The 22,726-nt window shown below is 45.2% G+C and overlaps 1 protein-coding gene across 5 annotated transcripts in view; it reads left to right on the top strand.

Annotated features, from left to right (window-relative positions):
* The window catches only part of GRIK4 (glutamate ionotropic receptor kainate type subunit 4), a 371,582-nt gene that overhangs the window by 305,782 nt on the left and 43,074 nt on the right, over window positions 1-22,726 (top strand). For 3 of the 5 annotated variants that reach the window (XM_020792582.3, XM_072979221.2, XM_078379634.1), the window contains exons 9-12: window positions 2,440-2,592; window positions 3,905-4,009; window positions 19,956-20,063; window positions 22,235-22,438. In XM_020792582.3, the coding sequence (XP_020648241.3) occupies window positions 2,440-2,592; window positions 3,905-4,009; window positions 19,956-20,063; window positions 22,235-22,438 (570 nt within the window). Of the gene's footprint in view, window positions 1-2,439; window positions 2,593-3,904; window positions 4,010-19,955; window positions 20,064-22,223; window positions 22,439-22,726 lie in introns of those variants that run through there. The other 2 variants (XR_013538229.1, XM_078379635.1) reach the window with 2 other exon arrangements.

The following is a 22,726-nucleotide window of genomic DNA, read 5'->3' as shown; positions in this document are numbered from 1 at the left end:
GTTTGAAATGATAAAATCAAATTGCAGGCAATAATAAGACTGGAGTGACGGCATTTAACAAGAAAAATAAACAAGCATCTAGTAGATACAATGGGACAGCAAAACATGGGAGGTGGGAGAGCAGGAAAGAGCAGAAATTACAGGCAGAACATTTGCTATACATGTTGACATCAAATGGGTTTGCCATGATAAGGTTTTCCACAAGGTTGTTGCCTCAACTCCACAGGCCCTGGTGCTTTGGAACACACAGCTTAATTCTGTCAGTCAAGGAATCTGAAATGGAGACTCCAGTCCTGATCAAAGCATAGTTATAGTTTCATTTGCTGATTGCTGAAAAGGTGCATCATTACCTTGCATCTGGATCTTTTTGGAGCAGATAAAGAGGCCAGAGGCCCCCAATGTCTTCTTCATATGAGTTGCCTAACCTCAGTTCCACATCGAACAAAGGAAAAATCAGTTCCCTTGAAAGAAAACAAAAATTTCAATAAACTCTTCTACTTTTCTACTTGCACTTTTGGGGAGTTATTCCTGCTGTATGTTGTTTCAGCAAATGAATATACAGACAGGGCAAGATCCATTTGTTGGTAGCATAAACTAGACCAACACGCATCTTGAATTAATATGTTCCATTCCTTCAGTGGGCCCCTCCAGTTGGCACTTATGATTGGATTTAGCCCAGGGGTCAATGAAAACTTCCCTCTATGTGGACTGTTGAAATCTGTTTCATCCGCAAGCAAATTATTTCTATTGCCAGCTTTCTTGTTGTTGTTGTTGTCGTTGTCGTTGTCGTTCTTCTTCTTGTTCTTCTTGTTCTTCTTCTTCTTCATCATCATCATCAAAAAATACCAGGCACAGTGAATGAAAATTATAAAACCATTCACTAGTATTTTATAGTAGATACAAGTTTTAACAAAAAACCTAAGTATCGGTTAAATATCAACATAGTATATATTGTATGCTCTTCCTAATATTGTCCTTTTTGTAGCTCCGATTGTGTTATTTCTGGAATCTGTAACTGCTTGTAATACTGTGTGAAATTTCTTGATATTGTTGCCAAAGCCCCAATGACTATGGGGACCATCAAAGTGTTTTTTCATCCACAGGCGAGATGTTTCAATTGCCAAGTCTCTGCACTTCGTTAGTTTTTCCAGTTCTTTATTTTCAACTCTGGCATCTCCTGGAATTGCAATGTCAATTATCCAGACATTTCTTCATTTTATTACTACTATATCTGGTGTGTTATGTTAGAAGTATCTGTCAGTTTGGATCTGGCAATCCCACAAGATCTTGACTTTGTCATTTTCTGACATCTTCTCTACCTGATTTTCCCACAGGTTTTTGGAGGCTGGCAAGTTATATTTTTTGCATCATGGTCAGTGCAGTAATATTGCCATTCTATCATGTCTCATTTTGTAATCTGTGTTTGTAGTCTTTGGACATTCACAGATGAGGTGTGACACAGTTTTGTCTTTTTCTTGGCAGAGTTGACATTTGCTGTTAGCACTTATTCCTTGGATCCTAACATTCTTCCCATTGGTTTGGGGTGCTTGTTCTTGTGCAGCAAAAATCAAGCATTTGGTTTATTCTTAATGGTTCCCTGTTTTAGCCATGCCCATGTTGCACGTTATTATTGTTGCTGTTGCAAACTCAAGACTCCAAGCCTTTGATGTCCAGAATAGCATTCTCTCCCCCCCCCCATAAGTAGCAGAAAAAGCATAAAATATGCAAATTAGTAAAAACAGAAACATAAATGATGCAAAGTAAGAGAAGCGTGTCTCCCCATTCCAGGATCATCAAAAAGATGACTTCACAGAGACTTTGCAGAAGAGACATTGATTTACATTTCATTGATCCATTGGTTTCCCAAACCTAGACATTCACACAGCTGGGAAAAAGACTTTAACTGGCTGACAGATGTTTTCCTCTGCTGCCCTATTTTAACACTGTGAATAACACCTTCCATTTGGTGCCCAGAGTATTTTCATTAATACATTAAGGATTAGACTCTAATGCACTTTTTAACAACTGCCCGACTTGTAAAATTAAGTTTTGTTTTGGTCTTCAGTGCAATTGGAGTCCATCATGTATTATTATTATTATAATAATAGTAATGGTGTGTCATCAAGTCAATTCTGATTTATGATGACCCTTTTCAGGGTTTTCCAGGTAGTGAATAGTCAGAAGTGGTTTACCGTTCCTTTCACCTGTGAGTGTCCTGGGACTGTGCAGCTTGCCCAAGGCCACCCAGGCTGGATCGACTCCACAGGAAGCACCTTGTGGAATCAAACTCTCAACCTTTGTCTCCACAGCCAGAGATCTAAACCACTGAGTTATCCAGCCAGCATGTATTAAAATATGATACTCGATTACTCTTGCATGGTTTCTAGCCCTCATAACACTTCCTTTCCTGGTTGCCTCTCTTTTGACCCTTTTTTCCAGCTGTCTTCTGCCTTGTTGTTTGACGCTGTCTATGCCGTGGTGAGCGCAGTGCAAGAGCTGAACCGAAGCCAGGAGATTGGCGTGAAGCCCCTATCCTGTGGTTCCCCCCAGATCTGGCAGCATGGTACCAGCCTGATGAACTATCTAAGAATGGTGAGAAAGGATTCGATATGGGTGGTTTTGCTGGCTAGGGGATTCTTGGAGCTGTAATCCAAACCCATCATGTCTCTAGGCTCTATGCATCCTACTTCATGTTTGCTGTTTGAAATGAGAAATCTGCTTACGATAAAGCAGGTTTTCTATAATCATACAATTACAGTGTTGAAAGAGTCGTCGGAGACTCTGTAGACCAGTGGTTCCCAACCTTTGGGTTTCCAGATGTTCCTGGACTAAAACTCCCAGAAGCTTTCCCCACTAGCTGTATTGGCCAGGGTTTCTGGGAGTTATAGTCCAAGAACATCTGGGGACTCAAGGTTGGGAACCACTGCTCTAAGCAAACCCTTACTCAGTTTAGGAATCATGCAATTAAGCCCTTTTTCTGGATGGTTGTCCAGACTATGTTTGAATGGCTTCAGTGAAAGGCAGGCTGCCCCATTGTCAAACAGCTCAAGGGGACCTTGGCTGGAGAAAATGCCTAATGTTCGGCCAAAACCTTGCAATTTCTACCCATAAGTTCTATCCAGCAATGGCTTGACTTCATATCTCCTTGCCTTGCTTACCATCACCTCTCCATAGCTCTGATGTCCATCTCTGGCATCTTTCTCCTACTTACTTCTTTTCCTTGTGAACAGTGTACACTTTATGCGCTGTTGCACAATGCACTTTGTTTAGGCATGAGCCTGCTTTGAATTCCTCAAAAGGAGGACTCATTTTCCTGGGCGAAAAGTCTTATCACAGGTTGGTTGTCAATGGCCTCACACATTTGGCAGCAATTAGCACTGTCCTTTGCTTTGCTTACCTTACCAGGCTTTTACACGACAGCGCTTCATTTTAACATGGCACAGTGTGACTCTTTTTAGTACACAGCCCTGTAACAGCTTCCCCACAGATCCCAGGCAACACGACTGAATGTGACACAATTAGCCCCTCGTTTATAACAGTACAACAGAAACAAAGGTCCCAGCAGAAATGCAGAAGAAAAGCAGGTCAACAGCTAGGATAGCATGAAGCACTTGGTTGGTCTTTACCAGTTCTTAATCGGAGAGTGGGGAGCAGAGACCAGATGAACAAGTGTTGATTCATGTCAAAATTCCCCTGTCTTTGTCCCAGAACATGCTAGCTTTCTGTGTATAGTATGGCGTAAAGGAGCATTCAGTCCCGCATTGGGAACAAATGGCATTTTCTGCACATTATTGGAACATCCTCTTTATTCTGGTGACTGGGGGAAGGGTGCAACTGTCTGGGCTCCAGGCTGTAAGGGGATCAGGACCCTATTTGGCGCTGCAACTCACCCTCTCTTGGACAGGTAGAATTGGAAGGTCTCACCGGCCACATAGAATTCAACAGCAAAGGCCAACGATCGAATTACGCCTTGAAAATTCTGCAGTACACGAAGAACGGCTTCAGGCAGGTAAGGAAATGTCAACTCCACTCCAGCCCAGCCCACCTCTTAATTGCTGAGCTTCATCTTTGGGTCCAGGTTGGTTTCCTTCACAGCATTGCAGTGTTGATCCTGTGACATTTCCCAGACAATTTTCTTCCTTCTCTACAGATGGTGGTCAGTTCTTTAATCTCCAGGATTGGGTTTTCTCACCTTCCTCCCTCCAAATCTGGGTACACATATGTACTGGTGGTTCTATTCTATATTCTGGGAGCAGTTCAAGGAGGAGGAGGTGCCAACAAGAGGGGAAAAAAAGCCTTTTTGGTACTAATGCTCAGAGTTTAGAATGCTTTCCTGGGGGAGAATCCCATTTTCTCCACTTTGGCTGTTTCTCATAGAGCAGAGAAGTCTCTGAAGAACTTGAGGGAGTTGGCTGTTGAACAGGCTGTAATTTCTTCCATTTCTCTCGACACTTCCTATTTGTGTTACTTTGTACGGATGTCTTAGAACAGAGATGAGCAAAATGTGGTTTGTGCTTTTTAGGTGTGGCCCTTGGGGCATTTTTCCTTCAGCCCCCTCCAACTCACTTGGGAAAGCCCCCTCCCCACCCTGTCGTCTGCCTTCTCTCCTCCTGGAGGGATCCAAAACTTTTTCATGGGTGGGAGGGCATTGAGTCTCAGCACCTTCAGTTTTTAAACCACCCCAACAAACAAGCAACATAAAAAGCCCATAGGTGTCCTGTTTTGATTTAAAAAAATAAATTATATATATTTTCTTTTTGACCCTTTGTTCAGCTACTGTCTCCTGTGCCAGGGGTGAAAAATTAAACCCCAGCCATTTACAAATTACCCATCCTTCCCTTAGAGAGCTACTGTATATGTTTTTTTCTGTGATAGGAAGCGAAAGCCAGTAAAAGCTGCAGTTAAAATCTTCCTGCAATAAATGTGAGAATATGAGAGTCTTGAGATGTTTGTATGGTATCGGATGATAAGTATCTGTGCAGCCAAGAGATGGGGAACGAGTAGTGGAAACAGCATAAAGGGTGAAGGGAATGTATGGACAGGCCAGGAATGTCTAATAGGGAAGAGGGGTGCATGACCAGATTTAAAAGAACAAAGGCTGTACCAACAGCCATAGAATTAGATCATCTCAGAGGCGACATTTGAACTCGACACTTACTGCCCGTTTTATCTTTTCGGAGAAACAAATGGCTTTACTGCAAGCAAACTGGAAGGTGAATGTCGGAAAGGCCAGGGTGTACAAATCCTCAGCAGGTGATGAGATCCCATAACTGAGCAGTGATAGATTCTGGCACTCAAAGGCAAGCTGGCACTTACGAGGCAATTAGCAGTTGTAGTAAAGCACAGGGGTGCTCTCTGAACCATCGCATAAGACTTTTCCTAGGGAAGGGATGCCCCTCCTTGCAAAGTTGAATTCTGTAGCGGCAACCCGGAATGAACAAGCAATGCTAGGGTGCTGGCTGTTTTGATTTCTTTTTTCTTTCTCTCTTGGTCTTATCCTTCCTTCTCCACCCCAACAAAAAAATGGGTGGCCTCCTCAGAAATCTTCCCGCTGGAGATAAATTAAGCAGCAGCAGTAGCAATAGCAGCTTGTGCATCTGTGAAATTAGCAATATATGATGGCCCGCAGCGTCGATCCATCTTCCTTTCCTTTTATTCAAGAATCTCTTTATCCTTCCAATTTAACAAGCACCGTCTTTCAGAGAGTGGCTTTGGGATGGAATTGTACAATGGGCTCCATTACACAAGATTCCACTGCCGTTCTCATCATCCTTTAAGCAGAATGTAGTCAAAGTGGCTCGTTCTTAGGAAAACCCCTTCCCCTCTTGTCTTTTCCTACGCCACTGAGCTTACACTTCCCTAGAAATCTTCATGTCTGTCAGTTTGCTGCACATTTAAGCTCTAGCTTTCATTTTTATAACCAAGAGCAATCTTCTAGCCTTCTGGGTTTATAGAGAGAAAGATGCTTCTTGTTTATATTCAGACTCAAGAGCCAGGAGAGGAAAAACAGGGAGAGAAAACAAGACCTGGGTGGCCATATGGCCTCGGTGGTTCCTCTCAGATCACTGAGATATCTTTGTCAGTAAAGACAGCAGAAGTTTCTCTGGATTTAGCAAAAACGTGTGTTGGTGTTTGATGGAATGGTTACTCTCTACGCCGAAAGAAAGATGAAAAATTATGTGTCAAGAAGACCTGGAGTGTGCAATCTGTGCAGGCTATGGAAAAGAACGTGACATTTCCTTAAGTTGTGTTACTTTCTCCTGCATCTGTGAATAATCAGAACAAGCAATGAGCCAGGTAGGGCTTTAATTCTTTGACCACCAGAAATGTCCCTGAATGACTTTTCGCTTCCAAGAGTCCACTTTTCATTGCCTGGACTTTCTACCCTGCCTTCAAAACCATAAAAAATTGGCAGCTCACCTTTAAAAGATGTGAAAATAGCGGCAATCTTCAGAATGCTGAATTCTGCAGTCAGGATTGGGATTTATGGCTTTCCTACACTTGCAACGAAGCACCAAATGCCTTGAAAACCAATTGCTCATTGCAAGGGGAAGATGCTGCAGCTCCAGGACTGCGGAGTACATGCTTTGCATGTGAAAGGACCCAATGCAAAAAAAATGTCTTGCCCTCCCCTTCCTTAATGGGCAAAAAGCTCAAGGTAGCATTTCCCCATCATCGTTAGCATTGTAGGGGTAGATGGTCCAATGATCTGTTGCATGGAAGGTTTGTGACAAACATCCTTGGGAGGGGCTGTATCTGAGTGACCAGGCTGGCTTTGCATGCAAACACTTCCAGGTTCAGTCCCTGGCCCATATAGATAGGGACTGAGTAGTGTTTCCTACCTGAAACCCTGGGCAACCATTGCTGCCAGATAGATCAAGGGCCAAGCGTTTGCCTCAATATAAAATGGTCAAACCATACTGGGTTTTTTTCCCTAAATGGCAAGATGTTCACCTCTTGACCAGTCAATTTTTTTTTCCTGCGTGGAGGGAAAAACATGCTATATATGTAAATTGTCCAATGACACACTTCCTTTTGTATGAAAAACAGAGAAGGAAGAATGGGCCCCTAGGGAGACTTTTGTGGGCTGGACCACTTTGGGAGCCCCTGTGCAAGGGCGGCTTGAGATACAGCACAGCGGCAGTGGTGGAAGAGCGGTGGAGGCACCTGGGCATGCCCAGCAGCAGGAGAGAGCCATCTGGGGACCATGAGGTGCCTGCTGCCCCCGCTTCATGGTCCTGTGCACCCTCTGGATTAATTTTAAAAGCCCCCTGCCTGCTCTCAGCTCAGGCCTCTGTCCCAACTGAGTGAGGAGAAAGAGGAGAGAAGAAAATGGAGGGGGAGAAACTGGTATTGATAGGAGAGAAGAGAGCTGAGGCCCATCTAGGTTTGATCGTTAATGAGTCCATCCGTGGTTTTGATTCCCCACACCCCACCTCATGTACCTCCCGCCACATCAGGGACAGGTGAAGTGAGGCAATCCTTTCAGAGGTCAGTGAAGCAACAAGTGACTGCAAGATGCGAGGCAAAGGGGGTGCCACTCAGTCTGCCTTGCACTCACCCACAAATGGATTTGCTGCCTCGTTTCTGGCAGAGAACTCTGTTCTCGTGATAATGCTGCAGGAAGATTTGGTTGCCTCCCCAGGCAGCTTCAGGGCATGGACGGAGAGAAGGCACCTCTTTCTGCTTCACCCCAGCTGCCTGCCCTCTTGGTGCAGTTCATCCCAGAGGGATTGCAGGCCTTGACAGGAAGAAGGGCCCTCCTTGGCCCCTCCAGGTGCCTGCCCCGAGCTTCATAGCAAGATCCATCTGAAGCGGTTGCAACTCCCGAGGTATCTCTTTGCCAGGCAACTCCAGACACAGAATGGGTCACCCCCCTGCCCCACAATCAACCTGATGCCTTGATTAACCGTTACTGAACATCCCTGGGCCAAATCATACCAACACTCAGGGAGGCTTTTGATAAAGGGGCCACGTGGCTGGTAGCCATGCCTTTCAGCAACCGCCTTCCGTCTGCCTTCCTGTCTGTCTTCTTCCCTGGTGGCCTGTCAGTCAGCGAGACGCAGCCTCTCATTTTGTGTTCAAACCGTTGCCTCCATGCCTTCAGAGCCTTTCAAATTATTAATAACGACGTTCTATTGCTTTACATATTCAAACTGCTGAATAAACACGAGCTCTGAGCTGTGCAGTTAGGTGTTAGTGTGACTTAAATAATGCAGTTGAGCTCATAAGTAATAGAGAAGGGAGAATACAGGGAGGGAGGAAGAGAAGAAACAGGCTTTAGGTCAAGATGTAAAATAGCATGAAGGTGTTACAGGGACAGGGAGCAGCAAGGATGCAGTGCTTTCTTCCTGTGCATTGAGTGTTCTCCCCCATGCACCCCAAATGTTAAGGTAATATGAGTAAGCTCTTTTGCTTGTGCGTCACCATCTAAACCATGCGAAGAAGTGAATACAAGACCCAATGTTAGAGGTGGCATCCTAACTATGGAACTTATTCCCTTGGGATGCTTGCTCGGTGCTTTCTTGACTGACTGTCAGGCAGCGAGTGGAAATGTCTTTTTTGTTTTTTTGTTTTTGAATGGGTCGTATCAGTTCTGATTGATTCAGTTTCTTTGTAAGCAGAAGCCTTTATCTTTTCTTCTTTGAATTTGCAATTTATTTTGTATTTTGTTATTTTTTATTGCAAACTGCAATGAGAATAATGGAAACAACACCCATTCTCAGCCCACCTTGACCTTGGGTTGCATAAGGAAGCTGTCCATGGTACTGAAAGCAGTACTGGAAGCTCTGTTTCAGGAGCTTTGATAATGTGTGTCTGTGTGCCCATGCAGGATGGCATGGGCCAAATTTCTGCTTATTTGCTCTGTTCAGTGGTGTCATATGAGGCTACCTATGAAAGAAATCTTCATGGGATAGTTCCCGCAGCCCGGTTGAGTACTTCTCACCTTCACATGGAAGACTGGGTTTCATGCACACATTAAGAACAGATGTTGATCTCATCCTTCATCCTATTTCTCACTGGATGAAAACCACTTGGAGAGACATATGGCTTCTGAGCCAGTGCCTGAGCAAGAGGATAGAAAACAAGTCCCAAGTCAACATCTCCACCCCTGCTCTGCAGAAGGTCTCATTAAATGGGGTGGTGGACAGAAATCTTGAACGAGACAGCCCACGAAAACTGCATGGTAGATGTAAGGTTTCAATCCAGCCATCTTCTATGTGAACATGCTTCCATCCACACAAACATGGGTGGGATACCATTCAATCATGCCATCAAATCCTTCAGTGTGGCATGGTGCAGGACAGAAGAGTAGTCTTATTATAATGGTTGTTGTGGGTTTTTCAGGCTCTTTGGCCATGTTCTGAAGGTTGTTCTTCCTAACGTTTCACCAGTGTCTGTGGCCATGGGCATCTTCAGAGGACAACCCACAACAACCATTAGATCCTGGCCGTGAAAGCCTTCGCAAATACAGTCTTATTCTAACTTAGGAATCTGTCAGTTCTGAGTGAATTAGCAGAAACAAATGTGAGCAAGGTGATCTTTGTATGTCTTTCTGACCTGCCATGTCAGGCTGAAGGTGTTGATGGTTTGTGTGGAGAGTGGGAAAGCTGTCTAGACAACAGGGGAAAGAATGGTGTGATCTGGCAGACTGAAAACTTTACATAACATGAGATCTGTCTCTAAAATTGAGAGAAGGGCCCTGGACAAAAAGAAGAAGAAAAAAGCACAAAAGGAACATCTTTAAATATGTTGTCTGAATGGAAATGTCCCTCCCTCTAGTATACAGATGCTCCATTGATAATCCGGCACAAAAGCACCCGAAAATTCAGGAGGCGTGAAAGCACCCTTTCTCTTTTCATTGAGTCAAAACTGAATGGCAGTCTTAATTTAGGGGACATGATTGATCCATTCCTTTTGTTTCTTTTTCCTTCCTAGTCAATCCTGGGTGAAATTTCAGTGTTATTACTTTAAAACTGATGTAATTAAAAATTGTTTGGCTCAACCCACTGCAGCTTATCTCTGGGGAATCTTGACATCTTATGGCCCAGAGACCACCCATTCCCCAAGAGTCAAATTAACCAACTGCTACCCGAGACGGTTCAACGCATTGTTTGTTACACTTTTCAATCTGCTTGTTCCCTGATGGGCTCTCGTATTCTCGCTCGCTCGTTCTTGCTCTCTCTGGTTGCCTCTCCCTCAGTTGCCAGGGCTTCTCATTTATCAGCTCTGATAGGAAATTTAGCAGATCTTGAAGCTGATCCAAATGGGAAGCAGCAAGCGAATCAGCGCTGCTTAAGGCTGTTCATTCCCGTTCTTGGTGCTGCTGGCCAGAGAAGCCTACAGCATTAAGTGATTTAATATTTAATATATTTACATAGCAGGTCCCAGCGTGGCTTTTTATTTAGTCATTTTTATTTAGTCTCCTCTGCATTTGGGGGAAGGGGATTCTCGGGCCACACAAAAAGCAGCCCTTCTCTCTCTCCTTGGCAAGGTGGAAACTACTTACCTTAACTTTGATAGGGAAGAGGCAGAGGACATCCATTCCTTTCCGAATCCCAGTGCTAAGCTCTTCAAAGTCTGTGCCATCTTAGCTGGGGTGTCATGTATGGTCCTGCCCTTATGGAGCCGTACATCTCCTGTACAAGGATCCCCCTGAACAACAGAATAAGGTGTGATTTTTTTTCCTGCATGTGGATGGACAGAATCCACCCAGAGCCAGAAAGAAGACTACACTTCCAAAGAAGAAGTCCAAAAAATAAGGTTTCCATTATTGACCTGAACTTTGTGATAAGCTGCATGTTTGTGTTACGGTACAAACCAACCGCTGCAGTGGCCCAGGAGACCAGAAGCCTGGCATCAGAACCATTTAAGATTTGTCGTATTGATTTCTGGTTTCTATTGAGCAGTCCCAAATGACGTTACTGCCACAGCCTTCACAGATGGGAACCTTCCTAACTACAGATTTTATCATCCCCACTGATAGTTTCCTAGTGGCTTACAAACCCCATCACCCACCCGCCCCACCAGCAAGCCTGGCCAATTGAGGGAGTTACAGGCAAGCACACTTGGCAGTGGCTCAAAGTAGAGGGCTGTCCTGAAGCTTTTTGGAGGTTAAAAATTGCATTTTCCACCTCCCCCCCCCAAAACCATGACATTTGAAGAGGTTCCAGTATCTTTTCTGCAGGTTCCCGGCCAGGATTTCTGCTGCCACATCTGTATTAGTATTTTTTGCACTAGATTCTATTCCCTTCTCTTTGAACTGATAAGGAGCTGCTTCCTTGATTGCCTGCCTGTATCTTGCGCCAGAATAGTTTCCCTCCCCGCGCTCTCTCTCTCTCTCTTTTTTTTCTGTTGCCAATGACAAAGATCTTCAAAAGCAAGTGATAATTGCTTTTTTTCCCTTTCCCCCCAATTTGGAGGAGGGAGAAGCTGCCGTGATAAATGTGCCGGGAGCACAAAATAAATTTACCTTCATTTCAGGCGGCATCGGCCGTCCTCCTGCAAATCCTCCCATGTATGCATATTCAAGGCTGCCTCTGCACAGCGTGGCTTGCGGGCAAGAGAGATGGGAGATGGGGTTTTGGTGTCTAGAAGGCACAGAAGCTGCAGGGTCATCTCTCCTCGGTACCCATTGCAACTTTGGGGATGCAGGGTGCTGTGGAATGCCAAATCATTAGTCAGGAGATAGAGAGATATTTATAACAAGACTTGTGCTTTACAGTGCCTGGGAGACCCGTTAGGGAAGACAGGCATTAGTGCCTCTTTGTGGAGAAGGATGTCGAGAGTTTGCTTGCTCAGCTGAGATTCAGGATTTGCTTAGGCACTTATTAACCCACTCAAGCATGTCATGTCTGCTGGAATGCTCCCCTCGCAGGCTTTCTGCCCAATTGAGAGCCTTTGGCTAATTGGGTCCCTGCCATTAGCTGAAGGATGAAAGCCAGCAGGGTGAACTTCTAAGAATGTCGTCTGGTTTCCATAGTGGCCAGCCAGATGCCTTTGAGAAACCTATAAGCAGGATTTCAGGGCAGGAGCCTCTGTGGATTCTTGCCTGTCCCCTCCAGGGATTTGGCATCCGTCCGCCTACTGCCTTTGATGCTGCAGGATCCATGTAACAACCACTGATGATTTATTTATTTAAAATACGTTTACCCCACCGTTCTCCTTAAGAAGGACCCAAGGCAGCTGACGTCATTAGAAGACAATATTTAAAGCTAAAAACAGTAAGTGTACGAATACTGACAAGGATCAAAGAAATACCCCACTAAAAGACAGCCAACAAAAGGAACACCATGAACACATCCAAAGCAGGAAGGTGTGACCATCCATTAAAAAATGCCACTCAGGTAGCCGGTCACTCAAGAAGGAGCTTGCCTGAAGAGAAAGGTCTTTGCCTGCTTGTGGGAGGACAGCAAAGACTGGTCCTCCAGTGGAAGGGAGTTCCAAAGTCTGGGGGCAGCGCCAGAGAAGGCCGTCTCCTGTGTCTCCATCAAAGTCACCTGTGCAGGTGATGGGGCCAAGAGAGAGGCCACCCCTGAGGCTCTGATCACTCGAACAGGTTCATAAAGGGAGATGTGGTCCTCGAGATCGTTTGGGCCCAAGCTGTTTAGGGCTTTATAGGTTAGAGCCAGCACTTGGATTTGGGCCCAGAGAGAGGCTGGCAGCCATGACAGCTTGTCCCTCATCATACTCTGCTGTAATCTGTTGCCTGCCTCGAATTGCGCCATCAAAAGCTGCTGCCCTCCTGATTCAGACCCTTGAAGCCCAGGACTGCCATCTCTAACTGGCAGCAGCTGTGGAAGCGAGGTCTGGCCCAGCCTTTCCAAAGACCCTGACAAAGCTCCATCTTTGGTAGAAGAGTTTGTTGGATCCACATCTGGGGCCTAGTAAAGAACACAAGAAGAGTCATGTGCTGGATCAGGCCAAGGGCCCCTCTAGTCCAGCTCCCTGTATCTCACAGTGGCCCCACCAGATGCCTCTGGGAGCCTACGAGACCACTAGATATAACAGTCTCCTGACCCCCCCCCCCTTCCCCTGCATCTGGCATCTTGAGGTTCCTTCCTTTTATGCCTGGAGATTATACATCCCCATCATGGCTTGTCACCTGCAATGGACTTCTCCTCCAGGAATCTCTCCAATCCCCTTTTAAAGGTATCTAGGCTAGATGCCATCACCACATCCTGTGGCAAGGAGTTCCACATAATAACAACACACTGGGTAAAGAAATAATTGTCTTTTGTCTGTTCTCCCTCTCCCAACACTCAATTGGACACTCCCTGGTTCTGGTCTTGCGTGAGAGGGGAAAGAGCTTCCCTCTATCCCCTTGATCCATCCCATGCATCATTTGATACATCTCAATCATATCCCCCCTTAGGTGCCTTTTCTTTAGACTAAAGAGCCCCAAACTCTGTAGCCATTCCTTATCAGGGAGGTGCTCTCTTCTGCACCTTTTCCAGTTCCACAATGCCTTTTTTGTGGTGCAGCAACCAGAACTGTACACAATACTCCAAGGTTCCACCATGGCCAAGATTTATCTTGAAAAAGAAAGAGGCAACGGGGAAAGGATGAACTTGTAGCTAGGCTGTGCATCACTCTCTCTCCATATCAATGGGCTGTCTCTTAAGCATTCTGCAGGTGTCTGCGCTATCAGGCACAGACGACCAGGAGGGAGAGAAATCCCAGGCACCCTGAAGGAGGAGTTATTTGATGACTTTCTCCATCAGTGATTTCTCTCCCTTCTCTCTTTTCTCTCTCCCTGCATATCTTCCCAGTGGAAAAAGATGTGTGACCGCACAAGATCCATGATCAGGTATCTTGTTATACTTTTAAAACAAGTATAGAGGGGGCCGCGTCTTATCAGCACCCTCAAACTGGAAAAGACGGAAATTATTCATCCTGTCTCCCAATTTTCAAGCTGCACATCCCTCCAGAGTTATGATTTGTCCCATGGGCAGATACTTGGGAAAGACAGCAGCTGAGCAGGGAGCGAAATTTCAAGTAAGAAAAAGGCATGGAGAGGAGTAAACATCTTCCTCTCTCTTCCACGGCTTTGTCACCTGCACAGTTTTTTTTTTTGCCAAGGAAGAGGTGGTGGGACAAAGTTGCATAGTGATGTTTTAGCATCATTTACCGACATAGTACAATCCAGTGTTCCTGCCTGTGTGTATTTAAATAATAAACAGATTAGGATCTCTGATAAGAAAACCCCACCCCAGGACACTTCCTTTGTGGGACATCCATCCTCCTGTGTGAAGTCTTAGGAACAAAGTGATGTTTTGGAAGGAGTAACAGGCTAGGACTCAGGAGACTTGGGTTTGAATCCCCACTCAGCCATGGAAACTCATGGGGTGTGTGTGGCACTGGTAAAACTACTCCTTAAATATCTCACATACCTTAAGAACCCTTTTAAGGGTGACCATAAGTCAGATGTGATTTGACAGCACATAACATACATGTGTGATCTCTGCTGTGCTATGTTTCCAAACTCTCCCAAGTCCCATTGAACTCCTGATGCTCTTAATTGTCACCAAGAGTTTGGAAGGAGGAAGAAAATGAGAAACTTGGCCAGATGAGAGAAACAACTGATGGAAAATGCAAGCTGAATCTTCTCTTTCCCCTTGTTCTTGTTACCTGCTGTCAAGTCATCTCAAAGTTGTGTTGCTGTCAAGGTCAAATGCATGGCACTCAAGCAACAACCTGAACAGTGGTTTCTGATACGAATGAGTGACCTCCAGAGCTGTCCTGGCTTAACAGTTCTGTTCTGTTCTTGTAAACCCAAGGCTGTGGTTCCTGTAGAAAATCAATCCGTCTCATCTTGGGTCTTCTGCTCTTCCCGCTGCCTTCAACTACTTCTAGCATTATTGTCTCTTCCAGTGAGTCTCACCTTCTCACAATGTGGCGAAAGTACGATGACCTCATTTTTGCCGTTTTTGATTCCAGGGAAAATTCAGACTCTTCCCCTTGTGCGTTTGTGTGTATTTTATCCTTCTCAGCTTTCTTGGCCTTCGGGCAGGTGGAAGCTTTAGAAGTTTCAGGTGAGTGAATGAGCAACTTGTGTGCTGAATATAATGTCTAGCTTTCCTGCTTTCTTCACCAGCTGAGAGAAGGTCTGCTACTCTGGTCTCCTCTGAAGTATTTGACATCAGACACAGGGGAACGGTTGGAGATGATTAGTACCGTTATCATGCCATCGAGAGGGTCAGCTCTGAGCACAGCATGAGGTGGATCAACCTTGATGCCTTGACGTATTTTGTCTTGGCCCTGCCTCAGAAGCAAGGGACCCATCCACTCTCATGTCAGAGGAGGCAGCTGTGGTAGCCAATTAATTTCAGGAAACCAGCAGGGAAAGAAGAGATTATAGAGTTGTCAGAATTAAAGTTAATCTATCACTAAACAGCTGGATGGGGTCTGGGAGAGGATTTGTTCAAGTGAATAATGGATCGTGGAGGACTGGTTATTGCTAGACAAGGGAAGTGCCCGGTTATAGCACGTGGCAGTTGCAAGATAACCAAGAAAGCTCCCTGGAGAAACAGTCACATTTGTGGGTGGTTTTGGGGCATACAAATGATTGTGAGCCTCTTTCCATCTTTAGTAAAGGGGTGACAGAGGTGGTCTGACATATGGAGTAGGTGCCAGGATTGCTGAGAGGTTTTGATGGAGTATTTGTGGCCTGGTTCTGTTTTATTTTGTGTTTTGTTTTGTTTTGTCTAAATGCATTGAAATACATAAAAGATAAATTTAGTACAGTACTTTCTTCAGTGGTGGTCCAAGAGTGAAAGGATCCTGTAATAACCTGTCCTCCTTCCAAAATAATCCCTCCCTCTATTCATTATTACTGATACAGAATTGCTCCCAATAACCTCCTCCATGGTTCGCTAACAGCTGGCTGTATAATGTAGTCAGCACAGGTAGATTTGTCTGGCTTTCTCTTCTGCCAAGTTATTGAAGCTTGCAAGAGTTACTCTACTGGGACACTGGGACACAGTCCCCAAAACTTTACACTGGTTGTAAGATTCCTGGAGTTTTAATTTAGAGAGAGAGAGAGAGAGAGAGAGAGAGAGAGAGAGAATGGATCTTCAAGCTCTGAAATGGCAAAGCACCACTTCAGCATACTCCTGAAGTTTAATAGATATTAAACTTCTCATGATGTGCTCACCTTTCAGAGGTAACCTTGCCAGCCAACTTTCTGATCTGCTCATGCCAGGTCAGTCCACAATAAATCTGCTTGCACTGTTACCTATTCCATCCACTCCTTTCAATCCATGTAGTGACACATTCTCCTTCAGATGCGGCTGCAAAATCATAAGGGCTGATTCAGCTCAACAGAAGGTGTGGTCAAGAGGTCACAATCGAAAGCCAGGATGCCACCACTGAATCACAGAATATTGAATAATGGAGTTGGAAGGGGCCTATGAGGTCATTTAGTCTAGCCCCCTATTCAAGGCAGGAATCCAAATCAAAGCAGATCACACAGATGGTGGTTGTCTAATTTCCTCTTGAATGCTTCCAGCGCTGGAGCACTTACCTCCTTCCAAGGTCATGGGTCCCATCGTTTAACAGTTCAGAAGTTTTCATGATATCCAGCCCAAATCCGGCCTCCTGTCGCTTGAGCCCATGATGACATATCCTGCACTTTGGGATGATCGAGAACAGGTTGTGCTATCCTCTCTCTCCTCAGTCTTCTTTTCTCAAGGCTAAACATACTCAGTGCTTTCAGTCTTTCCTCATAGGGCTTAGTCCGTGTCTCCAGTACAGCTGATGGACTTCTAGCAGAGAAATCTGGAGCAGTTTCTTAGTTCCATGAGGGGAATGGCTGTGTGTTCATATGAAAGCAGGAGATCCTTTAGGACTTGGGTTCCACACTGCGTATGATGTTCTGTGTCGGAGTACATACATTTCTCATCTGAGGGCAGTGGTTCCCAACCATGGGTCCTCCAGATGTTCTTGGACTAAAACTCCCAGAAGTCTTCACCACGAGCTGTGCTGGGCAGGATTTCTGGGAGTTTTCGTTTAAGAATATCTGTGGAACCCGAGGTTGGGAGTCATGGTTCTAAGGAAAGGTATGAGAAGGGATCTTTTTAGCCCTCAATTCACATCTGAAAAGACATTTCTTTTGACCTCTTCAGGAAACTTTCCTCCAGTGTAGTTAACACCAGTCTAGTTACACCAGACCGCTGTATTATTACATGCTCACTTAAACCAGTTAGAATTCCACTTAAAGTGATTATTGCATTAAACTGAAGTGGGATTTTAAGTGGCTGAAGAGGGTGTATGTTGGGAGATATGCACCGGCCAAACCGAGTGGCTGTTCTGTCGATTCCAGGGCATACTCTCTAGTGCTGAGAGAGGCTGGTTGCAATCTTTTCTTTGACTGTTGTTCAGAAATCATGACCCTGAGATGAGTCCTCTCTCCATCTGCCAGGGAACAACATCCTTCCCTCCTCTTACAAGGGGTTTCTATGGCGTAATGAATTAGCGTGCTATTAGAAAAGTGCTCCAGGGTAAGTGATGATATTGGAACTGAAAGCAAGGTTAAGTTTCTCTTCTGTACTAGCCTGAACACTTGTTGCAATCATGAGGATGCAAGAGATCTAGAAAACATATGGCCTGGGTTGTGCCTCTGTTTTGCTGGGCCTGGGGGTGGGAAGAAGGGTGTAAGGCATTGGCAACCACAGGACCAAAACGGGAGTCATTTGGGTCTGGTGTTTGGAAGCTTTATTGAGCCTCGCTGACAACTTCCAGTCCCTGTAAGATGATGGATTTGCCTCATTTCTCAGCCTGAATTAAGGCATCTTCTCAACCATCTGTTGCAGAGGCCCGGGCAGTGCTACGAAGGCTCCAGTTTGAACAATATCTGAGCATTATTGCATGAGCTATAACACACCGTACGCAGACGGAATGGAAATAGCCCTTTTGTGCCTGCCTGTATGTTTGATGAACAAGAGCATTAAGAAACTTGGCAGTGAGTGGATAAGATGCAAGTGAATAGCACCTGTCAATAATAAAAGCCTTTAGGCTTTGACAATTCTGTCTCTCCTCTTCCCAAAACATGCACCTGTGAATACCTGGGGGGCATGCCCTATCCGCGCAGCACACAAGCTGAATCTGCTAGTATTGAAATATCTGTACAGTATTCATTCACAATACAGTACTCTTAAATAGATATTAAAAGGATGGTTCTTAATAATGATAATAAAAAGAGCCATTGCCCTTTGCTTAGTGCTTGCTCAGTGTTCAAAACACTTCCACGCACCTCATGAGAACTCTGTATGGCATGTCAGTACCTCTTATTATGCTCAGCTTGTGGACCAATGATTCTCAACCTGGGGTCCCTAGATGTTCTGAGACTGAAACTCCAGGAAGCCTTCACCACTTGCCTTGCTGGCCAGGATTTCTGGGAGTTGTAGCCCAAGAACATCTGGGCACCCAAGATGAGGAAGCACTGTTGTAGATGGAGGCTGCAAAAGGCTGGCTTACTGAGTGTCATTTGGGAATCTGAAGCCAAGGTCCTGATTTTATAGCCCGGCCTCTTGGCCACTGTGCCACACTTGGGGAGGAGATGTGTATTATTAGATAATGCTTAATAGTGACACATTTTCAACTGTGCTATCTGTAGACATGTTTTTCTGCTTATATTTAGCTCTATTTACTAGCTAGCTACCTCACATAAATGTTGAAGGAGGGCTGCTGTAGCAGAGTGGCTCAGAGACTGAGTCCCTGCATTGAATCTCTTCTGTGAGTTCACCTTCAGCAAGCTATTCATGATCAGTTCTAGTCTTTCCGACTTCTGAATATACAGATACGTTGGCTTACTTTGTAGGTTTATTCTGGGTATTATACTTAGATAATGCATACAAAGCACTTTATACACTTGAAGTTTATAAACGTTGACATTATTATCATTACAAACTTGAGTATCTAGTTTGCTCAGTTCCAAGGCCATGGAAAACCTCAGATCTGAGCTGTCTAGGAGATCCAATACAATAAAGTTGTCACGACTTGCAACCATCAACGAAGCTTGTGGCAGAGTTGAATTGCAGTTCAAAGAGCTTTGTTCTGATCAAGCAAGCTTAGCCCCACAGCAGTGCACCTGAACTGACTGTAAACTTTTGATATCTCACTGGAAAAGGAGAAATCGGGGTCAGAAGTAAAGCAGGATCACCTTTCACAAGAAGATAAAGATCCGTTTTGAAGCGACTAAAAGTGGGAGAGTTGGGGAACTCAACTGTCCAAGGACTGCCTCCTTGATCTTGTAATAATTCTAGCACACAGACGGGAAAGTTAGACACTTCCAGGGTGTCAGGAAGGATTTATGGCTTCATTCCACTGCCACTGGAGAGTATAAATTAGTTTTATTAAGAATAGCCTGTAAGGTTAGAGAGCAGGCATTAGAATGTGTTCAATGGTTGGGGTTGATTAGCTTGGATGATGTCATTTGGAAAGGGTTAATTGATCTTCCAGCCATAACAGGATCAAGATCATCAGGAACTGGGCACAGAATCATAGATTTGTAGAGCTCGAAGGGCCCCGGGTGGTCACCATAGTTCAACCTGCGGACAGTTAAGGGATCCACAGCTGATGTATTCCTTACAGATGGACAAACCCCCACAAAGAAAAACCCACCACCTTCTTGGGTAGTCCACTCAGCTTTCCACTCACCAAGGTGTTTTTTTTTTAGCATTGACTCCTGTTTTTGTCCACCTCTAGTAAGGCCAGATTTTTGTATCCCTCCATTTTTGTGCCTGTCTGGCTTTGCCAAAACCAAATGGCAGTCCATTTCTCTGCCTGACTGACAAGAGCGTTGCTGGTGGGCTCCATCGTACAGCTAATGAAGCATCAACAACCATCTTTGGCAGCCTAATTGCAGTCCTTCAGAGCAGCCATATGGCAGAAGCAGATAGTAATTCACATGGTCAATGTCATGGGTCCTGATCTTCCTTCCTTCCTTTTTGCAGATTGGTCACTGGCACGTTACCAAAGGACTTACCATGGATGACCAGATCTTTTCTTCTAATGCATCAGAGAGCCTCTTCAACACCACGCTCATTGTCACCACTATCCTGGTAAGCATGGGGAGTCACGCCAAACAGCTTTTCTGTCTTGGCATCTCCAAGGCAGCCTATATACCACCCATTCTCAACAGGGGCTCTATGGTCCCGGGGAGAGGGGCTGGTTCATTTTAAGGGGGCCACAGACTATAAACCATTCTTCTTCTTCATGGCCTCTGTGAATCACACTATGGGGTAATCCGCACATGCACTGAGCCTCGTCAGAATATTCTAGAGTATTCCAACAAGGCTCCACGCATGTGTGGATTATCCCATAGTGTGAACCAAGAGATCCACTCAAAGAACTACAATTACAGGTAGGTAACCTATCGTTCACACACCACCTTATAAGTTTGGTAATGTGACTTATACAATCCTGATTCAACCTTATGTTTATGACTATGGCAAAAAAAATGTTGAGAATGGCTGCTTTAGGTCAGTGATTCCTAAGCGCAGGTCCCAAATGTTCTTGGACTACAGCTCCCAGAAGCCTTCAACTCTAGCTTTGCTGGCCAGGATTTCTTGGCGATATAGTCCAAGAACAGCTGGGGACCCAAGGTTGGGAACCACTGCTCCAGATGTTAGTCCTGTCATCCATATCAATGGTTCTCACCCTTAGGTTCTCCAAAGTGTTGGGGCTTAAGTTCCTAGAGGACTCAGCCAGCATGACCAATAGTGAGGGATATGAAATCCAAAACATCTGGAGTGGTGAAAGGTGGAGAATCTGGTGTTCTTACCATTTCCCCATCTTTACCATGCATTGCATTGCATGGTAAGATATTTAAGGAGCAGACAATCACCCTGCTAGTGACTGTACCTGCAACTATTTGTGATGATGCAGCAAAGCACACCTTGGGATGCCATATGGAAACAATATCACGAGTTCAGAAATGGAGAGAAGAAGGTTTAAAATGGGGATACATCCCTACCTCCTCTTGCAAATGCCATTTTTGGTACAGAAACAGCTAGACTATAGAGGAATGGTAGAGCACATTTTGAGTGTGCACAAAATCTCCTGTTGTGATGTAAGATGGATATGATCAGAATCAGCCAGGACTGAAGCCAGAAACTCTTGAGTTTAGGAACGCATCTGAAATCTAGTAGTACATTGCAAGTAGAGTAGGCCCATTGAATCAATGGGGACTTGAGGAATCAACACGTACGTAGGTTCCACCAATTTAATTTCCCTGCTCTAGTTGCAACTTATTGGATTTCTGGTTTCGTATCACTCATCTCCCAACATAGCCTGCTGCTTTCAGGTTTTCTTTGGTTATGCTGAACTGCGGGTTTTTCACAAGACATGCTCAGGTGCTTCATCCATGGATCTGCATAGGCCATGTTCCATTCAGTCCCCAACTCAACACAATTTTGTATTCTGTGCCCTCTTTCCTGACTGGGAGACTCCTGGGATGCAATTACAGTGTGCAGGAATTCAAACCTTCCATTAGTGATGCTATTATCTGCTCAGCTGACGATGCCTGGGGAACTGGCAGAAACCTAAAGCTGGCCTCCACCCTGTATTTGACAGGGGTTTTTTTAGTGGAAGTGAAAGGCAAAAAGATTCCCTTACCAAATGGCTTGATGGGAAGGGTATAACATGGATCTGAACACTTGCAGGCGGTGTTGTGCTCTGATCAACTGCTTCATTATTTCCATATAGAACTCAGGTTGAACCATCATGGACCCAGCCCAACCTATCATTTCCCCCTAGCTATATCACCAGTTGCAGCTCCCAGCTCTTACCAGTGGGCACTAGTAGCTCAATCTCTAATACTCATCAAGATTGGCAGCAGCTCCACCCACTCAGTCTGACAGTGTTGGGCCTCTCTTCCGTAGTTCCACCACCCCAAACATGATCCTCCACTTATTTCGGCCAGATTAAACTGATTAGGGAATGCTGTTTTGTCCAATATGAATGCCACTTAAACAGAAGGAGGTAGCTTTCAGCCCGCCAGGCCTCATGGGCCTCTGCCGGCTTGGCTCTGATTAGGCCTAACGGCATTCCAGTTGAACAAGAGATGAGAGAACCCCGGAAACTCTGTCCCAGAGATTGATGTCACCCATTCCTGGTGATTCCCAGCAAGTCCATCACATCACCCGCCCCTGCTTTCCAATTTGTGCTGAATCTAGCGCTGTTGGGACTCCATGGCTAAGATGGGAATGACAGCTGCCCAGTTTCGATGCAGGAAAACCCCTACTTAATGCTCAAGGGCAACCATCAAGAGCTGGAGGGGAATGAGCGCTATGAAGGCTTCTGCGTGGACATGCTGAAGGAACTGGCAGAGATCCTGCACTTCAACTACAAGATCCATCTGGTTGGTGACGGAGTGTATGGCGTCCCCGAGGCGAACGGGACCTGGACCGGCATGGTCGGAGAGCTGATCGCCCGGGTGAGTAAAACCGGGCTCACGCCGTAACGGGTCACGAAAAGAACACCGCAACCTGTAACAAGTTACTTGGTTTGGGTGCCATGAATTGCTTATTCTCGTTATTTTTAAGGCATTTTTTTCCAGCTTTGTGCCATTCTCTCTGAAACAGCTCATCATGTCGCACAGGTGAGTGAGCGAGCAGCATATAGGTTGTCGGGGGCTTTGGTGAGGTTGGAAAGAAGGAATGGCAGGCAGCACATCCGTGACAAAGCTGAATTGCACAAGTTGTTAGATGCCGTTGTTTAAGAC

This window comes from Pogona vitticeps, chromosome 8, assembly GCF_051106095.1.
Source record: "Pogona vitticeps strain Pit_001003342236 chromosome 8, PviZW2.1, whole genome shotgun sequence".
Taxonomy (NCBI): domain Eukaryota; kingdom Metazoa; phylum Chordata; class Lepidosauria; order Squamata; family Agamidae; genus Pogona; species Pogona vitticeps.
Note: the sequence above shows the minus strand (reverse complement) of the source record. Positions and strands in the feature narration are given on the sequence as shown.